The following is a 20567-nucleotide window of genomic DNA, read 5'->3' on the forward strand; positions in this document are numbered from 1 at the left end:
ATTTTGCTTCTTTTTTAGCTCTTATTATGTTGTGAATTTTAAAGTTGACAAACTGAGAGTAGACTGTATGCATGCGTGCACAAAAAGAAAATCATTTAAAACCTTCTTAATACTCTCTGTTACTCTAATTGGGCTAATTAACTAGTAAAAAATATCGGCGAGAAATATCAACAAAACATGGGCAATGATATTTTCTTGTAAAGCCAATTTACATAAGATTATCTTAAAAACTTTTTAAAAACAGAAAAATAGGAACAAAATGCTACAGTCAAAAAATGCAAGAAAAGCTAGTCCCATCGAAAACGATTTAATGACTTGCTTTAATACTAAACTGATTACGATGTCGACAAAAATTACTGGCTTTTTGTAATAATGCTAGTTTTATTTGGTAGAACCCGGATAAAAGTTTTTTCCTTTAATTCATTTTCGTTTTCTGTTTTAATTCATTATCGTTTGCATACAAAATGATAAGGAAAATTTGAAGCAAACACACTGAAGCACTTTCGTCCATGGTAGGCAAAAAATTTTTATCCAGGTGCAAATTGAAAGTAACTGGAGGGAAAAGATGGCTTGTCTGATTGGTTCCTTTCATTGCTAAAATCTTCGGACCTCAAACATGTTGGTTGTTGATTTCTTCAACACGGGGAGATTTTAAAACTAGAACAAGAAGTAGCAAATTTATATATTGCTCAACTCATTTAGTTTTTAAAATTCTGCTTCTCTTCTTCTTTAACTATGCGGTTTTAAGAGGATAAATAGCAAAACAAACAAAAATTCAAATCTTCGCGACTTTGCTGCTCCTAAGGTCAGCGGTAAATTACAGAATATATAAGCTGCCAGCAAAAATATATGGCTCTTTGAACACGTTTTTGGTTGAACATTTTACGGTGGTGTCACTAACTGCTAACAAGATTCCTTTGCGGCTAATGAAGGAAACGTTTTCCGTTAATTACAAAGCTTACAGAGTGCAAAATGGATTAACAGCTACTGACAAAAATTTACGATTTAACAGTGTAACGAGGGGCCGGCATATGGTGGAGCTTACATAGTCTATCATCCACCATTATATTTGTATTCGAGGTCAGACATTCTCTACATGGGTTCCAAGTTGACAGTACAGTCCAGTTTTAAACAGAAAGAAACCAATTCCTTAGCCACTAAAAAATGCGTCGAATAAGATTTCAGCAGAAAAACTTCGTCGAAAAATTTAGGACAAATTTTCAGAATTTCGTAATGACAAAATGTCGTCATCTGCAAGCCACTTCCAAGCAAGACATCTGCCATGATTTTAAATCATTTCTTTAAAATTCTTTCGAAATGTCAGCCTTCTTTTTTATCGGAGAGCAATTCTAGACACCACTTTACATTGTCAATGTAAGGGAGATGTCAAGTAGTAATCGCCTTTGACATTCGCGACAACTTTAATGCATAGTTATGTTAGTTTCCGTGTAAATGCTTCGATGTTATGTATATATGTCACTACTAAACTAAACACACTGTCCCTTGTTTGGCTACTCAACAAATTGGTACCGTGACCAGGATAGCCTGGTCTACCTGGGCGTCCTGGTGGTCCTGCTTAGTTGTGTTAGTTTACGTGTAAATGCTTCGCTGTTACGCATATATTTCACTATTAAACACACTGCCTCTTCTTTGGCTACTCAACAGGAAAAACGAATTTGTCAACGGGCTCCCATCCTTTCTTAGCCTATATTTTCGCGAAGCCTCATATCATTCTCCCTTCGAAAATCAGCTGCATTGAAAGAAACGCAACTGGACCCGTTATCTGATCTGTTCTCTTTACAAAACCCCAATGATAACTTTTTGCTTCCCTGTTTCTAAAGCGTGCTTAGAAGCCTAAACGTATGGCAAGGCTGTCTGTTCCAAACCTCCTTTAAATTCATTAGAAATCCCATTTTGAGTTCGAAGAACTTAATATTTTTGCATGATTTAATTCGTTGTTTTTTCTCTCTTAAAATATTATCGTAACGAAAAGACTTAACAAGTGAATAGATAAAATAAATTTTGTCCTTAGAGTCAAGGTTTTTGCAAGGCAATAAGAAAACAATCTCCCATTTCTTTAAAAGAATCTGTGAAATGGAAAGAACTTGAATCGAGCTGAAATTGCAAGTAGTTTAAGTCTCTATCATGATCAGACTTTCAAAAAGAGTAATGGCAGTTGCCAGCTCTCAGTTATTCCAGACACAGGAATCATGAGAGGAAGGGCCATTGTCCTGAAAACTACTTTCGGATGCAAGATAGAAACAAATTAAAAAGGAAAGTCGGTGTGGAAGAACCCCACAAGACTTACTGCAGAAAAAATAAGTCGAAGTGGAACATGGCCCTGACAGGGTGGCTTGGAAGATATAAGAGCAGACAGGCTTGTGACAGCTACAGTTGTGAATAAGCCACTATTGTGTATACAGAAGGAATTCGCTTTCTCTCTTGAATTGAAGGGGATATTCTTCTATAGGCACGCGGTACTGATCGGACAACTATACCGGTCATGTGCTTGCATCTTTCTGATTGGCCTATTTCGATCCACAACCGGGTACATATTTTTCATCTTGTTCTTGTTCGGACGCTTATTTTGACTCTGAGACGAATAAGCTTTCAGTATGCTGTAAAATGTTTGCTTTTTTAAAAGCCTACTGTTGGTCATGTTCCATGAGAAACATTCACAGCAGTGTTGTTTTTCTTATGAATAGGAGGATACTTCCAAGTTGCAAACAGACCATAAACAGACAAACAGACCAAGAATAAAACAGACCATCGCCAATAACAAAAGGTGCTCGTAAAATTGTTGCTTTCTGCTAAATTTAAAATTTTTGACGAAAGGCGCAAATAACTTTAGCGAAAGAAAGAAATAAATAGGCAGAAAAGACAGTAAGAATTATTTTTATCGAACAATGTTAAAAATGAACTCAGTTCCAAAACAAAATATGATGATGATGATGATGATGATAATTTTTATAATGACGACTAGTACAAGATCACTGATGTTATTTGCAATGCCTACAACATAATTATGAGAAAGCTTGATTTTTGCCCCCATATGAAAGTTTCAATCAGCGGATTCTCAGAATTCTTAGAATCGAAAAATGTTGTCGTGGCAAAATTTCGGCTCATTTAAGAAAGTGGTTGACGAAAACTTCGTCCAAGCATAAAATTTGTAACGACATATTTTTTTGCGGTTAATATAAGCTTTTCATTATGTTCTCATTACAAACAGTCTCATGGAGTTGTGTAGAACAATCAGAATCTGTGAGGAGACTGACCTACTCTACCCTCGTAAAAAGGACGCAAAACAGTTCTTTAAGACGACAGCGCGCCTAGTTCGCGAAACGGATAACTCTGTGATGAAGCTTCATTTGATTATATGAAATTTGATTGTTAAGTGATAATGCTATGTTCACATAATGAGATCCAAAAAAATTGAAAATAGGATATCCCTTCCCTTAACACGATAAACAACTAATTTATAAAGGATTGACGAAAAGAAACAAACAGCTGGGCTTTCACTCTGCAAGAAATCTTGTTTTGACTTGAATGTGTTGATCACTAGTTTTGATTCCTGTCGTTACACCTTATTTGTGAAAAACATAGAAAAATGGATTTGGTCTTGTGTATGCCAAATGCTTAAAAACATTCTGAAATTGGGTTTAGATAATAAACGTTATAGCAAAAACCATGAACCTTACAAGACGTTTCAATAGCTATAATAAGTTGAAAATTAAAATAACAAGATAAAAGACTAGATTATAATAGAGAGATTCTCATGCTTTGTATGAAATAATCAAGTCAAAATACATGTCCTATGTTACACCCATACTTATCTAAATACGTGTTGCACTGATGAAATCTTCTTGATTGTAATCATTAAAAAGATCTTGTACTTCTCCTTCAAAACTTTCGTCTTTCAATGGCAGTAATTCACTGCTGACGTCAACAGAAGCAAGACACTTTTCGGCCGTTTTACGAGAGTCGTGGCATCTCAAACCGCTAGAAGCCATTTCACATACCTGATCGGTGATTTCTACTTCAAAATTTTTATTTCTACCGTTGTTGGCCATCATTGAATCCAGTTTCTGCAAAGCTGTGCTTGATTTCTTTAATGCGCTCAAAAAAGCCTTTCTTTTTGAGTTCAATAACATTGATTCTCTTTGCAAATTTTCTTTGGGGAAATGCAGACCTATCATGTAAACAAATTGCAGTTGCCTCTTAGTGCTCAGAGCACACAACATTAGAAATATTTACCACCATTTAATTCGTTGTCAGGTATGCACTGCATTATTTTGTATATATGATCACTATCCTAGTCTCACTTTTCCTTTATCAAAAATCAAACAAACTACATCTTTATGCGACTGGAATTAAACAAGTCAATAGGACTGACATAGCAGAAAAAAGACTTTGCTTCGTCCTCAAAAAAACTCTTTCTGACTGTCCATAAGGGTCTTGAAATATGTAGCGTGTGTTTTCTAGCTATTTTTTCTAGCTATTTTTTCTAGCTATCTATCTACAACGACATCAGTAACATTATTCTGGAGTTGAATTTCATTTACAGCAACGAAGTCACAAGCATTCTCTTCTATGTAAAATTTCATCTACGCCATTCTGGTTATGCTACGTAAAATTCTTAAGTCTATCATTAAGGCATTGACATAACTTGTTATTCTGGCTATTTTCTGTATTCTTTCTTGTTAAAATATTTCTTTCAAAAAAATCCTTTCATTTTAATATGATTTATAGGAAGCAAATCTTCGAAATATTTCGCTAAAACAATTTTTTAACAACAAAATCAGTTTCATCAGCATATTTCGCCTTTTTGTTTTGCCCAAAGATGACCAGCATTTACTCTTTTTACATGAAAAGTTGCTCTACCTGGAGTTAAAGCTCTTGTCTCTTAACGATTTAGCTCTTTAAAAATGGAACAGAAAGCGAGACAAGTGACGGAGGACATCGGTTCTTAGAAATACCCACTGGCAGCGGTGACTGTTAGCACAAAGATGAGCAATGAAGCGAATTTTATTTACCCAAAAGAAAGTTAACAAATTGAATTTTTATTTATATCTGTTTTACCAAGGAAACTTTTCGATGTAATTCTAACGGTAAAGCAATATAATTAAAACAAATAACCTATCGAAAATCGTACATAACTCGGTTAAACTGCAAGTTGAAACATCGTAATTTCTTTGCAAAGTCCCTCTTCATTATTATTGAGAATATCTCAGTATATTTGAAGACCAAACTGTGCTATCAAACGTTTGAAGAAACATCTGAGATACAGAAGATTAAGAAAGATACCTTTAAGCCTTTTGATCTCGGTGGAAATCACCTTTCGGATAACCTGGTCTGCTTGGTGGATGATATTTGTCAAATTGACCTGACAAGCTGTTTCCTGCAAGGAAAAAATTTACTGGTAAACATTTCTCTGCAGGTTGAAATTTGATTCAAAGAAAAGCACTAATTTTTCCTAATTACTAGCCACCGTCATGCTGTACATCGGAAACAAAAAACCAAGCAATATGCTGAAGAAATATCCCTTTTAAAAAAGTCTGAATGGTTTCCCTCAAAAGTCTAAGATTTAGAGATCAAGACTATTAGTAAAGTTATCAAGCATCATAGATGAGCTTCAAACAAAATAATGGAAGAGAAATGCAAAGAACTTTAAGGACAGAAGAAACAATCAATACCAACCTCTTCTAATAAACGACAGCAGCCATTCAAAGTTTATCAGGGCATGTTACATCTATACCATAAAGCCAGTATCTTCTATATTTCATAATAATTTTTACCTTCTCAGCTGGATTTTCCTCCTCAAAGGGCTGCTCTGGATTTTCGAAACAGTAATTAATGAGCTTGAAGACTTCTAATCTGCAAGGTGTAAACAATTTATTGTGCAGTAAACTGCAATTAAATAAAAATTCAGGTTTGCGATATGCCTTGGCAACACACTACGGGATGTACAAAGCCTAGTTCATCTGAAACTACCACAGGTCGGTAAAATTTCCTTGGGAAACAGGCCATTACATCGCTGTTGATCCTAGTATTGTTTACACGACAAGGAGGGTCCTTCCATCCATTCAAAGGATTGCATTCCCACCACCAAAAAGAGTTCCGTTGTTTATGAGTTTACATGCCAGTGTGATTCTGGCTATGTAGTAGATACAGCCCAAAGACTGGGGGATAGGATAAAACAACATGCTCCTTCTAACATAATAAGCAAGGCTCTCTCCCTAAGAAAAAATTTACCAAAACTTGTGATTCTCCCATAGGGCAAAATTTACATGAAAGCCCAGATTACATACAAAACTATAATTGCGACATATGTTGGATTGGCAGAGTCTGGTTGTAGTTCCATCTAGCACTTTTAGAATCTATTTACATAAAAATTAAACAACTGCTTTTGTGTAGGCACAAGGGTTCGCTTTTACCCTATAAGTCATCATGGCCTATCATGGCCTACTTTTGTATCTACAAATGGGTATATATAATTTCTAGCTCAATCAATATACTGACGTCTTATAAGATTCTAAAAAGTTTGCAGTTTTCAAAACAGTTTTTAAATAATACTTTTAGCTATAGGGCAATGCATTTTCAACACTGTGACAAAGGAGATCGACTGCATCTAAGAACTTTTTAGACGTGCTACCATGGAAACAGGGGGGTCATAGTATTTGAAAGCGTCAAATGCAAATAGCAATGTCCTTAAATGTATGCTTAATCTAAAACGCTACAATTGCTATCTCAAAACGACATAAAAACAATCCAAACAAGGAGGGTATTTAAAATGTTTGGAGGAGAGAGAGATTGGGTGATCATAACACTCTTACTTACTGCTTGATTTCAAACATATCCTGTGTTGTGTTGTATTTCAAAGAATTTGATTCCCATTTATTTTTGTGTGGATCAGGGGCTTCAAATACAGAAGACATGTGACGAATTGTATCATCAGAGACTTGAGTTGATCTACTTGAATTCTGCCGCAGTAAAACATCCATATCACAAAGAAGATGCACTTCTAGGAAACCAATCGCATCTGCAAGGAGCAAAAAGAAAACCCACTGACACACTAAGAAAGAGACATTCTTCCATCAAATGAATATCCACGCTTGCCAATGAGAGAGCTGAATTGGGAGATAAGATGAGGATCTAGGAGCTTCCCCAAACATGATTTCAAGAATTTGTGTTCAAAATAGCTATAAAACGCCCCTTTCATAAGATCTTATTTGAATCCATGTTTGTACACATTCCGATAGAGGAATGTTTAAAATCAATATGAAAGAAATTAAACAATTATCATATGACAATTATTAGACAATATAAAAACATGACATAAAGATATTTGGGAAGAGCCAATTTCACTCTTTTTAGTCGTTATCATAGATACAGGATTGGGTACGGTGCCCATGAGAAATTTTGTTGATTGACTGAGGCCTTGTCCACACAGTGCCGGATTTTTTTGAAACCGAAACTATTTTTATCTGTTTTAAATAAATCCACGTCCGTACCACCAGCGTTTTTAAAAATATATCCGTCCACACGAAAACGCAAAACTAAATAAAAACGCTTGAAATTCGTGAATGAGCATGCGTGAATTGCTTGGTGCCATTTTTTCATTTGCTTTGTTTACTACTTCTGCACAGCAATAATAATTTTCAACAACAGGAAAATCACAATAAATGGCAAAGCAAAAAAATCTTCAGAAATAAGACTAGTAAGACTTTGTTGTGACAGACGATGAGGTTGTGCTATTACTAAAAATCGCTTATTATTATAAAGTTCATATGATAGGATTAGATATTCTGCTCCGAAACTAGCAGAACGATTACTTCACTTGGCATCTTGGCTGAAAATCGTTTGTGTGTGACGTCATTTAAAAAGTTCTTAAAAAGTTCCGTTTTTGTCATCCACACGTGAACACAAAAACGACGTTTTCAAAAATTTCTACTCTAGATAGCGTTTTCTAAAAGTTGCGTTTTCGCTGACAAAAAACCTCGGCTAGGTGTAGACAGAAGATTGAAACAGATAAAAATAATTGCATTTTCAGAAATATCTGTCATTGTGTGGACAGGGTCTGATTTTCATGAACAAAAGTTAACGATCTTGCTCTATGCTAAAATTGGTCCATAGAATGCTTTGCTCATATTGGTCCATAGAATGCTTTTTTTAAAGCTACTTCACAAATATTTTTATCCATTTTGTTTTGAGGAGAAATAATTATAAGTGATCTAGGGTTTGTTTCTGGTCTCATACATAACGCAGGGATGATGTTTTGATACTTTTTGGCCTAACCATTCCCCAAGTCTCAAGAATATACTTTACATCTTCATGGAACTGGAGCCTATCTAGCCATCAAAAAGTAAAGGGAATTTATATCTAGTAGTCACAGAACCAATTGGAGCTTGCAGCTTGGATATTTCATGACAGATCCTTTTTTTGCACATTGCCATAATTCTGAAAAAACAAAAGATGCATCTCTTACACTTTCTTGCAAGCTGATAATACTTGTACCTCATGCTACTGTAGAACATGTTATCATCAATAACAATGACATGTCTTGCATCACCATCACATCTAAATCAAGAAAGCAACCCAATAAATGCATCAAGATGTTTATACAAAACAAATAATTAGAGCAGCTAATAATTGCACTTTTTGATGATTTTTGTAGGATGATTCAGCCAATTTCCGTGAAGAAAGAGTCTACAATAATCTTAAGTTATATCATATAACCTATGTCAATAATCAATATAAACATACCAATAATCTTATAATGAATATCAATAATCTTTATCAACAAACCAAATTCTCTCTTTTGTTCTGACTGGGGTTTATTGACTAAACTTCCTAATCTAATACAAGATTATCAGAGAGGCAGGATTCTCAGAGGGGTGTTATCAGTTTTCTCGCATTTCACTTGTGTTTTGGCATAGAAATCATTGCATGTAAACTACAAAAATTGACAAAAGTTGGTTGGAAGGTTGACACAGATTGACTGAAACATTATTCACTCTTGCTGTCATTAAATTAAGACAGCAAGACTCAATCCTGAATGTCCAAAAATAATTCAAAGCTCAAAACACAGTTAAAATGCATTGGTTTCTTTTGTTCATCAAACACACATGCAGCAATATCAGAAAGGCAGGATTAATTTTTCAAAGAATAGAACCAGGGCAGAATTATATTTAGAGAGGTGGGAATACAAGAGGGTGGGAATAGAAGAGAAAATACAGTATTATTCAATGCCAGGTAGCGTTTTCAAGTTGAAACCCAAAAAACCCAACTGATAGAAATACAAAACAACTAAGAAAATTTCTTCAAGGTTCAAAGCTATATTAATTTATGAAAAGTTACAATTTTTAATAATTTTAAGAGAACTGTTTGATTTTCGCTAATAATTTGCGAAAAAGATAAAACTACAATCAATTGCAAATTAATTTAAAAACTATGCTTGCCAAAATAAAAGAATCTGGCACTTATTGGAAAATAGTGCAACATAGTGTAAAAAACCCTGTACAAGAACGAATGTAACATACCTTTCCCCCTTCATGGCAGATTCCCAACATTTGCAAACGTATCCAGGTTTTATCATCTCAATTGATTGTGATAACACATTCAATAGCTGTGAATGCTCTTTTTCAAGATATAATAGTTTATTGCCAGATTGTACATCTAGGAACAAACTAAGAATTTCATGAATCTTCTCTCTGTAACTTTTCCATGTTATACCGGCAGTTGCATTCCCGCTTAAACTTTTGTCATGGCTCAGCGCAACATCAGAATACAGCCCTTCAGGAATGATATCATCAAAACATAAATAAATAGTATGAATAACTGAGCTGGAACTTGAAAATTCTTTTTTCAATGTTTCAATTGATTTGTGATTATTGGTCTGTGATAATGTATGGATCAACTTCAAAGCAAATGTTGATTTTCCGACCCCTGGAAGGCCACAGAGCAATACTATGCAGCAACCAGCTACCATCTTGCTACGAAATTATATCTTTAGTAAATCCATTATATCTTTTTGCTGTTTATCACAATGCTTTGGGTAAAGTTACCATTATTCTAGCACAGTTTAAATAATGCTCCATTTTTGAGTCGCCATGTCAGACTTTGTTATTGTAGTTGTTGTTGTATTAAAACCTTCCCGCTAGTTACCAAACCTCCTGCCATCAGATGACCTTCTTCGCGAGCGACTCGAAGAGGAGAACTTTAAATTGTTGATTTGCTCATTCAGGATGGCTAGTGCAGTCATTCCATTTGTTGTAGTAACCTTAATCTGGCTGGGAGTTGGTGCTGTTGCTCCATGCTTTGTTAGAGGCCCAAACAAAAGGTAAGTTTTCAAACTTCAATAAAAACTACTGTTTTTTTCGATGGTTAGGCCTAATAAATAGGGCGAGTCAGGGTCTTGCTGTCTTCCACAGAGTTATTAGGCTAAATTTTTAATGTACCACTTGCCAGAAGGCTAAAGATAAAATTGTCCGGTGAAAGTATATAGTGTCGTTTTGTGTTTGACTTTGAAGCAAAGCAACGTAGTATTTATGCATTTTGTTTGTTAACAAAATGTAATTTTTCATGACCTGTTTTTAAGACATTATTTAGATTTTTCCCAGCAAATCACATTGTTGCCTTGACATACCCAAAGCATTTTCATTTTACTTTTCATAAACAATCAAAAATGAAGAAAAAATTCAAGAAATAAGCAGTTGTAGGCAGCAGAAGCTTTATGTTTTACCTGAAAAGATCAGGTTTCTTCTCACCTTTTAAGAAGTTCAAACCAATTTTAGCTGAATTGATGAAGTTCTGTCTCCTAGCTATAAATGGCTTTAAGAAATAAGATTTGATCTCCACTCTTCATTCCATGAATGTATGTCAGTATTATTTGGTCTGAGGGGGTGTGACTGCTATCATAGATACTTATTTGTACATATGTGTCTATTTTGCACAAGTTGTCAAGCATTCAAGGTGGCTCTGCAATTTTTTAAAGTGCAAACTTTTTGTCTTTGTTTAACTAAAAAGTGCAAGGGCCATACATTTTAAGCTAGATCATAAAACTATTCAGTGAACAACCAGTCTGCAGAAAATAGTTGCCCTTTATAAGATGCTCATTTGAATTTATTCTTCAATTGCAAATGAAAATAGGTATTTAATTTGAAATAGTTAAAATTGTTTTCAGGTGATAGAATAGGCAGCTAAATAACAGATGTGGAAAGGCAAACTGATTGTGACCTTGATTTGAAGTCAAAAGGTTTTTTATTAAATAACTTTTCTGCATACAGAACTTGATGTCTCACCAAAAACATCTCTCTTCTTCTTTTTTCAGCCTTATACAAACAATGTTGGTATTGACAGCAATAAGTGCATGGTTGTTGTATCCTTTCTGAGTTTAAAAAAACTTAATCATAAGTAAACTAAAATGGTTATTTTGATCCTCTGGAATATCACTCTGAAATTTAAAAAAATTAAGTTGTTGTGAAGTGGTGTAATAGTTTTAGAAGCAAACATTTCTAACTATCAGAATATAGTGTCTCAGCGAGAGCTAACTCTCGTTGACATAGTCAATGATGGTAGAGTATGATCTCTCAGGCTGATTCTTTTTAATTTACCGTAAAAGCTCTATTTAGCCCCTGAGGGCTTATTCATTTTTTCAGTCCTAGAGGGGCTTATTTGAGAGCAGGGCTTATTTGAAAGGGGGGACCATTAAGTATTCAAAATAAAACATATTATAGAAATGTGACAATGCTCTGGGATTTCTTTGAAAGAATAAACATCAGTGTCCTTTACATTAGCCGTGTTTAATGCACATGATTTATCACCATCACCCACGTCAAGAGACCCTCTCAATGGGCATGTTTTCTTTGTTTGAAGTCAGGGGCTAAAGACGGGTTCTTAATAGAGAGGGGGGCTTATATTAAATTTTGGCATGGTAATGGGGCTTAATAGAGAGGAGGCTTAATAGAGCTTTTACAGTATGCCAATTTACAAATGTTTATAGAGACTCATAATCATTTGAGCTGATTCACGATGACCTTTGCAGATTTATTATGACTCATGACAAATGGCATTGATAATTAACATTGCTTCATGGTGATAAACGCTTGTTCACAGCCATTTGCATTCATATCGCAAACTTGAAGAATTTATTGTTTCAATCGAAGTTTTATAGTTAGAAAAAGCAGCTTGTGATCATTGTAGTATATGTTTCTGAAGGTGAACATTTTAACAGCTTTACAGATTCTGGAAATTTCTTCATGACATACCTCCATCTAGGCACTGTTCCATCGACAAAACAGCTAATTGCAATTCAACCAATGATGTGAGAAAAGTTTCATGGAGAATTGAAGATTTTATCAAATAGAAAACCTTAAATCCTACAATAGCCATTTCCTCCTTTGTATGAATGCACAATTGCTGAATTGTGTGCTGCAGCTTCCTTTGATACTGTGCCAATTTCTCTTTTGGCACGGCCAAAATAAGAATTAGCAAAATTGACTTGCTGATGATGTTGGGTCAACATAATTTCATAGCCGCAAGCAAAAGAAAGGGGGACACTAATTGGAAGAAAATTGGAATTCTTCACGTAGCATTCTGTTACAGAAACCGTGTCACTTTGTTGGTTACTTGCTTACCTACTTACTTAATTACTTACAGGGTCCCCCACCACTCCTATATGTACTCATTATTTGTACATAAAAAAGAATGTTTGGTACAACACTTTATGATCTCAACCCTTTTTTATTTTTGGAGTGCATTTAGGATCACCAAATCAGTTATTTTTATTTGATGTTGCCTTGTATCATTAGAACTTTCCTCAAACTTAACGCTTTCTTTCCAGTGATTATCAATTTTGACTAGACTTAATGTTTTGGGATAATTTGATATTGTAATTTATGCATAGCCAGAGTCAAAATTGTTGATTTGCCTTAACTATTATCAGCTGGTTGTGCACCTATTTATGCCAACTTAATCCACTAATTGGCCCTGAGATCACACCCGAGATAGCAATCAGTATGGTCAAGCAATGGGGAAAAAAATAAAAGGTATTCTTATTTGTATATATTAAATCAATTCCTGAACTCTGAAGCAAGAAATCATATATAAAATCGAGGTCTGATATCCTATATATACAACTTTGACATTTCTTGGCAGATCTGTTAGGCAGTTTGCCTCCTTTATACATAAGGTTAATAGATTTTGTAAAATTTCTATTTATTTTATTATCTTTGTTATTTTTCTCAAGCATAGAAATCCTATCATTTTCCACATTTTCTATGTCAATGTGTAACTAGCAGTTTGCATGGTCAGTTGTGAAACCCCCTGTGGGTATTTAATTTTTGTAAATTTGATCCTTTCCAATACAAACAGTTGTTAAACTTGATACAATTTTAGACAGGCATCCCCAGCTTTAATAGAATCAAATTTCAATTCTTGCATAGGGTTGTCCGAAAAACAGACAGCTGTTGGTCGGTTTTATTGGGTGAGGCAATGGTCGGGGTTGCTCTCTTTTTAAAAGGGAGTTTAATCTTTGTTGTTAAAACAGGATAATGTTCCTTAATTTTTTTAGTATAGAGTGTTGTTTTGTTATGTTTCCCTTTCATTTTTTTTTCTTTCACCTCTTGAACCTTTTTGAAATTGATATAAACCATAAAAAGGCTGGGGCCCTTTTCCCTTCAATTTCTCTGCCAGTTGTACCTGCATTACTTCTGGACAAGAGCAACTGGTTAATACATTTCTAATCAAATATCAGGCTGCATATTACATGATACTATATTGCTTTTCATATTGGATTGGTCTCAGCTATCTGATATGAAAATCAACCCTCAACCCTAGGTTGGCAGGGCACAGTAATGTTGTTTGTAAAATCAGTTAATGCCTGACCCTAAAGAAATGGATAACAATTTTTTTATGAATTTTTTATGTTTTCCTAACTTCTTACTAATTTGAATTCATGTTTTTTTCAAAAGGTTAATGAATAGACTATGAATTTGAAGGATGAATGCAAACAATGATACTCTCACAAGGGAAGTCAGGAATTCTGATAATTGACTCTGATTTTTGTACATAAAGCCTTTTTGTGTTCATCAACTTGTTTTGATAAGATATTTCCAGTAATTTTTTCAACCTGTAGTAGTGTAATAATCTTAGGTTTGCAAAGGAAAACCCAATTGATATTAATTGGGAAAAATCTCCAACCATTAATGGACTGTCAGAGTATCAAAAAGTACCAGCAATTGCACCATTAATTTCTGTACATACAACAGCTTATGAATTTACGGCTTAAAAAGTAAAATTTACAAACATTCCCATTTTTCACAACAACAGTTTTAGTACAAATTATTTTCTTTCAACTTTAATTTCTTGTAACATTTATTATCTTGCTACAATAAAAAATCTGAAGCTTATTTTACAAGTTGATGTCAGATTCCAAATTATCTAACTAGCTCATTGAAGTATATGTTGGAATTCTTGCCTTTATGATCTTTGTGCTTTCCTATGAAAGGAAATTGTAACACTGCTTTAGATTGTCTCGTATAAAATATATTACCAATTGAAAATAATCAATAAAATTTGCTTACACAAAAGGGTTTGGTACTTACCTTTCCACCATTGTACTCCAGTCGCTGCAATGCGGAGAAAACTTTGTCCCTGTGGTTCCTGTCAAGAATTCTTCTAGATATCTGATGAAAGAAAGAAGGGACATATAATTTTGAATCAATGTTTTTTTGAAGGAAACAAAAATTATCAGGCCAATACCACAAATTGAAACTTGGGCAAATTGGGGAACTGCCTTTTCAGCAATAGTTTGCTTAATCTTGGAGGAAAATAAAATTAAAGGGCATGTGTCATGAACATGATTGGCTAATGCAATACAATTAGCTCTTTTGTTTAGTACAAAGCATGGAATCAAGGGTGAATTTTTACGGCAGTAAAAATTCAAGAAGAAGAAAATGAAAAGTCAGGAAACAATGGAATTCCACTTCACATGCTTTTGTTTTATAAGCCAACTTTTATAAGCCTGTGTAATTGGTAAAAAAGAGTGCGGGGGAATGACTCGGCCTTGGGTGATGGCTTGAAAGCACACATACAAAGTCAGGGGTCATGAGTTCGAGCCTCGCTTGGGTTGGTTATTTTCCCGCACTATCTATTAGTTGTCTTTAAAAATCCTGTTGTCTTTGCACCAACTGTTAATGTGACATATGCCCTTTAATAGGTAATCACCACAAATTTAAATTAAGGCTAGTTGGGAAACTTCAATAAAGCAATATTTTGCTTAAGAATTCAGGAAATGGTTGTTTTAAAATTAAAAAGAGGTGAATGAAAGTATAAAAGGGAAGTTTATGATGAAAAGAGGACAGTTTCAATCATAAAAGCTGGCTTATTTATAACATCATTAAGACCTGATAACACTATTGATTTTGTTGTTTAAAATATCATTTGAACAACAAACCTGTGGGAGAACAGACTTTAAGTGAGGATTCAATTCTGGTCCAGTTACATCACTTAATTGAATCAAAGCTTGCAGTGATTTGAAAAATATTTCTATGTCAGGAGACCCCTGAAGTAAAGAACACATGGAATTATAACAAAGGAGGTACAATTCTGAATAAAAATATTTCTTTTAAAAACGACAATGATGTCTTGACATTTGTCTCAAGCTAGACAGTAAATGAACTGCAAATTGCAACAAGGAAACAGAAAGTATTTAAAACGATGTGTGTACCAACCAGAGCTAGCCTTATTGGAGGTATGAGTTTGGGCAGCAGTGGGACTGTCCTTTCCTCTGCATCACCCACCATCAGCATTTCTCTAAAACCTTCGCAAGCAACAAAAGTGTAGGGGTGTCTTGTTTCTCTTAAACCCTAGATGTTCACAAGAAAAATGTTAAGAATCACATGGTTAAAAATTATTTACATCATCACAAACTTATGTGTTTAAGTGTTTGTCAGGTGTCTGTTATTTTAGTTATAAAATATAAACCTCTTTGTATCTGTTTGGATTTTTGCAATTTTCAAAACTATATTAAGAATCCTGTATAATTTTTTCCTAGAATCGTGATAATAAATTCCTTTCCCTTAAGAGCATTACTTTAAACATGCGTATCCATCAAGTTTTGAATATTCAGTACTAAGTTTAGTCCAAAAATAATGAAATGAATGAAAAAATTAACAGAAGAAGGATTAAGTAGGATAGGGTCATTTACCTCAGCTAGGGTAACTAGGATAGGGTCAAAACTAAGATTGTCAGGTTGTGTTGACCATTGCAGTTTGTGTCTCACAGAACCATGCTGTAGCCTGCAAATAATAAATTAAAGCAACTGAGTCAAAAAAGGGTTTAACTTAATTCCTATCCAACAAAACATACTAAAAATGGTATTTGCCAACAATTTTTTTGGTTGTTCAAAATTTAAATGGCTTTAAAGAAAGCAAAAATTTCAAGACATACTAAATGCTGTTGTCTACAGGCACGAATCTAGCCAAAATTTTTTACTGGTTTCGGGGTGCTTTCCCCTGCAATTTATTTGAATTTTCACTACCAGTGCACCTTTTATGTACCAGTATCACACTGGGGCCTTGCTATGTACCAAGCGTCCAAACTTTCAAGCTATGAATATTGATATCAAATATGATTTATAGGCACCAGTTTTCTTTGCATAAGGGAAACATATGGGCATCGGTTTTTACAGACTTTCAGAAAACCATAGCCACCAGTTTCAATATTGGAGCAAAGTTAGCATAGTCCAAATGGTCACTTTGAGTGGCAACTGATTTCCTAGATTTTGAATTCATCAGATACTTTGGGATAAAAGATGAATTAGGAACCCTGGCAGTTTGAAAGTATGGTGTGATAATAAATAAGAAATAAAATTAAGGCTGGCTTACCTGCATGGTACAGCACCATTGATATATGCAGTCTCAAAAGCAGATTTTGGAGTTTTGTCATCAAACTAGATAAAAGACAAAATACATAAACATTTGCTGTGATGGCTAGGTGCAAAAATTGATTGTGTCAGTTTGTAAAACATAACACAAAAATCAAAGTGGCTGTAGATAAGCAAACAATAGAACATTCAAATTAAGCTCTTAACTACAAAGGAAATCTTAAGTGTGTATGCCAAATGTTATGGTTCTCTGACCCCCTTACCCCCTTATCCGTGCAGGCCAATTTGGAAAATAACTCAGCTATATTCATGTCATATCATAAGTTTTGCTTTGGCTTATCATGGTCAAGGGATTTTTTGCTACCCTTTACTCTGAGAATTCTAAAGCTGAATGTACTTTTTTGACAAGTGGCTTATGTTGAAATTACAACATGAGTGATGTGTCGAAATTCTGAGCTAGCATGTTTTCTGACCTACACTGAATAATCTGGTACATTATGCAACTTACTACCTATCCTGATTTACTGTGCAATCAGTGGCACAATATGGAGTATTTGGGGGCGTTTGACCAACCTTACTCTTTACTGAAGATTGAATATTTTTTTGCATGAGTTGACATGAAGATTATTTCTTTGTCTTTATTTGTTCATTTAGAGTGAGGTCACATTAACCAAAATACTTGAGATTTTCAGTAAGTTTTTCCCTTCAATCTTGTATGTGATCATATGCTCTTGTAGAGTCTACTGTACAACAAACCTATGCCCTTATATCTGGCATAAACTACAGAAGTTTGGTTTGAGGTTTAATCAATTGATGTAAAATTGAAGACTTGGTTGAAAGTCCTTCTTGTGACACGGATACAGCCTTATACTGGACATGCCCCAGTCTTTGTAATACGAAAATGAACCATTTGGCTTTTTGCACCTCTTGATTATTTTGGAAGTGCGATCACTTGTGATACAACTGGAAGGCTTTCAGGCCCTGTTCACACAACACTGGATTCATTTCATATCGGATTCACTAACCCAATCCGGTACAAATATTAAGCTCTGTTCACACGATACCGGATTCATTTAGTATAGGATTGTTCACAGGGTGATGCTAGGCTTTAACACTGCTCCAAAAAATTCCTTGTCTTGAAGCAATTGCATAGCAACATGTTATTTGTTGTTTTGCTCTTTTTCTGATGAAATGCATTCTTTGATGTGACATATCTGATACACTGTTTTTTTTAATAAGAAGTATTTCAAAATCTAATTTTCCTTTGCATTAATCTTGTGAAGCTCATCATCATCGCAAGGAGCATATTTATTGTTTAACTGGAATCCACTGTTATTTTGTGTCTTGAAAAGAGTGCCAAATTGTTTTTAAAAACCCCAAAAACGAAGCTGCCTTTTCGAAACACAGGTTCCAGAGCAAAACGGTATCGGATTCTTGCGTGCTCAAAAGTGATTGATATGATGCCACTCCACATTCACAGTGGAATGGTTTGACTCTGCAAAAACGATAAACAGAGCGTATCTGATTCAAGGGCCATTGTGTGAACAGAAGGCCTATTAGATATGAAATGAATCCGGCATCGTGTGAACAGGGCCTTAATCTGTCATCATTCATTCCTGCTATCACAAAATATAGGGTGCTGCTTTCAAAGAAAGGTTTTGTGTTATAAATTGAACAAACACCAAGGAAATTGACAGAGAAAATGTCCTTGTTCTTTCATAATAATTTCCAGAATGTAATTAACGAATTGTTTTGCAATCATTTGAAGATATCTGAATCAAAACGAAGTTTTGTTTGTTCATAGACCCTACTGTCCATAAAATTATTGTCATGCAACATCATTGACATTCTTATAATCACTGAGTTAGCAGTTATGATTGCGTTTATTCATCAAAAACTCATTGAGAATTACTGGTACCTTTGGATCAGGCCACTTTTCAAGATAATATGGACAATAAATCGATTTTCATGAAACAGACAGAACTGCCGGCGACTTCGAAAAATATCTTCAAACTCTAAGGCTGTTGAATTTGTAAAAAAATTTTCGAGAATATTTTGCTCTGCGTTTGCAATGCCTTGCACACCTTGAATGATTTGCACACCAACAATGCCATTGTTGTGGACAAGAGGATATTTGAGAAGTCACCGTGTCTGTTTAATCAAACTAAAATAAAATGCTTAAGGGTAGAGTTGTTCTCGGCGAAACATTTAATCTATAAGGAACTTACTGGGTTGACAGTCTTCGCGTTTAGTTTGGCAGATGGCTTGGAGGTGGCAGCTGAAGTTTTTGTCTTGCTGAGCCTGGCATCAACTTCCTTAGTAGGGCGATTGCCATAGCTACTCTTCACGGCTGGGCTACTGTTTTTTGTTGGTAATTGCCGATGCCCAGGAACTGCAGGAGCACTTCGATTCCTGACGCTTCCCATCACGGTTCAAATATCATAGAAAAGATTCGATAGGTCATTTTGTTGTGCTTCACTACGGCTTGCTTACCCGCCAGAAACCAAACTTTAGGCCCAAACAAAACAGCCTCGATATGACTATTTCTATGGTTGCTCAATGATATAGAAGCGCCGAAGGCGCTAGATGTCTAACTGGGTATAATTGCCCTTTGAGCTGGTGAGGCAAAATCACTCAAGCGGTAAAAGGGCAAAAAGACGATTCCTCATCAGGGCACAGTATGGGAAATTGCAAGTTAGACGAAGAAAAACCAAGATTATCGAAAATTAGCATAATTTTGAAAGGTAAGTTATATTTTGCTAGCTTGCCGTATTAATTTCAAAAGTTTTAAGCCATAAATTGTGTTGTTAAATAGGGTTTCAAGATTTTTAAAATATTTATTGCTGCGGCGCTCGCACGGCCCACTCTGGCCCAGGCAATGTTTACCTTTTCAGGTAGACTGTTTTCGGGTTTATTTGCAAAAAACCAAATAAAATTTCAAAATTGGGTTTATTTTGTATTTTATAAGTTGAAGGGTAGATGTAAGCAAGTACTCTTGGTCTTATATCATTATGACAACTTGTTAAATGAACACTCCCCTACTTCGGCAACCCCCTGCATATGACTTCTAGTAAAAATTTCAGATGTAAGGAGTGAAAATTTTTATTATAAATATCCATTTCAAGTTTTTCCCTCTAACATTCATCAGCAAATCAGACTTTTATTTACGGACAACAGGATGTTGTAGGAAGGGGGCGTGGCTGAACCAGGATTGAAGATGACCTCTTTTACCACGGTTCCTTAATGTTACGATAAAAAATTAACACAACATTTTTGTATAAGCGCGACATTTTTGTAAATAAGCCCAAAAATAATCTTCCTAGAAATATAAATATTCTCTAAACCAGAGTGCCCTTATCAACGCCACGGTAAAAATTTTTTTTAAAAATCTCAAAACCCGTGTACAAACAAAAATTATGGCTTAAAACCTTCTAAATGCATACGGTAAGCTGACAAAATATAAGTTACCTTCCTAAATTAAATAGATTTTCTAAAATTTCGGGTTTCGTTTGCCAGCTTCGGATTTTCCCATACTGAGCCCTTATGCGGAATCGTCTTTTTGCCCTTTTACCGCATGAGTGATTTTGCCTCACTTGAGAACAATAGAGTTAGACATCTAGCGACTTCGTCGCTTATATATCATTGTGGTTGCTACCAAGTTTGAAAGTGGGACCAGGTCAAG

General features: G+C 34.9%; 3 protein-coding genes across 3 annotated transcripts; 1 reads left to right on the forward strand and 2 right to left on the reverse strand.

Annotated features, from left to right (window-relative positions):
• Nucleotides 1-3692: 3692 nt before the first annotated feature.
• On the reverse strand, nucleotides 3693-10171 carry LOC135696481 (L-seryl-tRNA(Sec) kinase). Its single transcript, XM_065215876.2, has 6 exons — nucleotides 9540-10171; nucleotides 8486-8577; nucleotides 6838-7039; nucleotides 5796-5874; nucleotides 5305-5398; nucleotides 3693-4189 (listed from the first exon to the last, which is right to left on the reverse strand). The coding sequence occupies exons 1-6, from the start codon at nucleotides 9986-9988 to the stop codon at nucleotides 3834-3836; spliced, it is 1272 nt and encodes a 423-aa protein (XP_065071948.2). The 5' UTR covers nucleotides 9989-10171; the 3' UTR covers nucleotides 3693-3833.
• Nucleotides 10169-14459, forward strand: LOC135696486 (V-type proton ATPase subunit e-like). The gene is made up of 4 exons (XM_089112367.1): nucleotides 10169-10339; nucleotides 11330-11377; nucleotides 12944-13046; nucleotides 13971-14459. The coding sequence occupies exons 1-3, from the start codon at nucleotides 10245-10247 to the stop codon at nucleotides 13041-13043; spliced, it is 243 nt and encodes an 80-aa protein (XP_088968493.1). The 5' UTR covers nucleotides 10169-10244; the 3' UTR covers nucleotides 13044-13046; nucleotides 13971-14459.
• Nucleotides 14307-19418, reverse strand: LOC135696484 (PACRG-like protein). Its single transcript, XM_065215882.2, has 7 exons — nucleotides 19114-19418; nucleotides 16887-16951; nucleotides 16208-16298; nucleotides 15732-15866; nucleotides 15455-15562; nucleotides 14604-14684; nucleotides 14307-14497 (listed from the first exon to the last, which is right to left on the reverse strand). Exons 1-7 carry the CDS (start codon nucleotides 19309-19311, stop codon nucleotides 14444-14446), a joined length of 732 nt encoding a protein of 243 aa, XP_065071954.2. The 5' UTR covers nucleotides 19312-19418; the 3' UTR covers nucleotides 14307-14443.
• Between the last annotated feature and the right edge of the window lie 1149 nt (nucleotides 19419-20567).

Source organism: Rhopilema esculentum, chromosome 14 (assembly GCF_057945365.1).
Source record: "Rhopilema esculentum isolate cy_ngs chromosome 14, ASM5794536v1, whole genome shotgun sequence".
Taxonomy (NCBI): Eukaryota; Metazoa; Cnidaria; class Scyphozoa; order Rhizostomeae; family Rhizostomatidae; genus Rhopilema; species Rhopilema esculentum.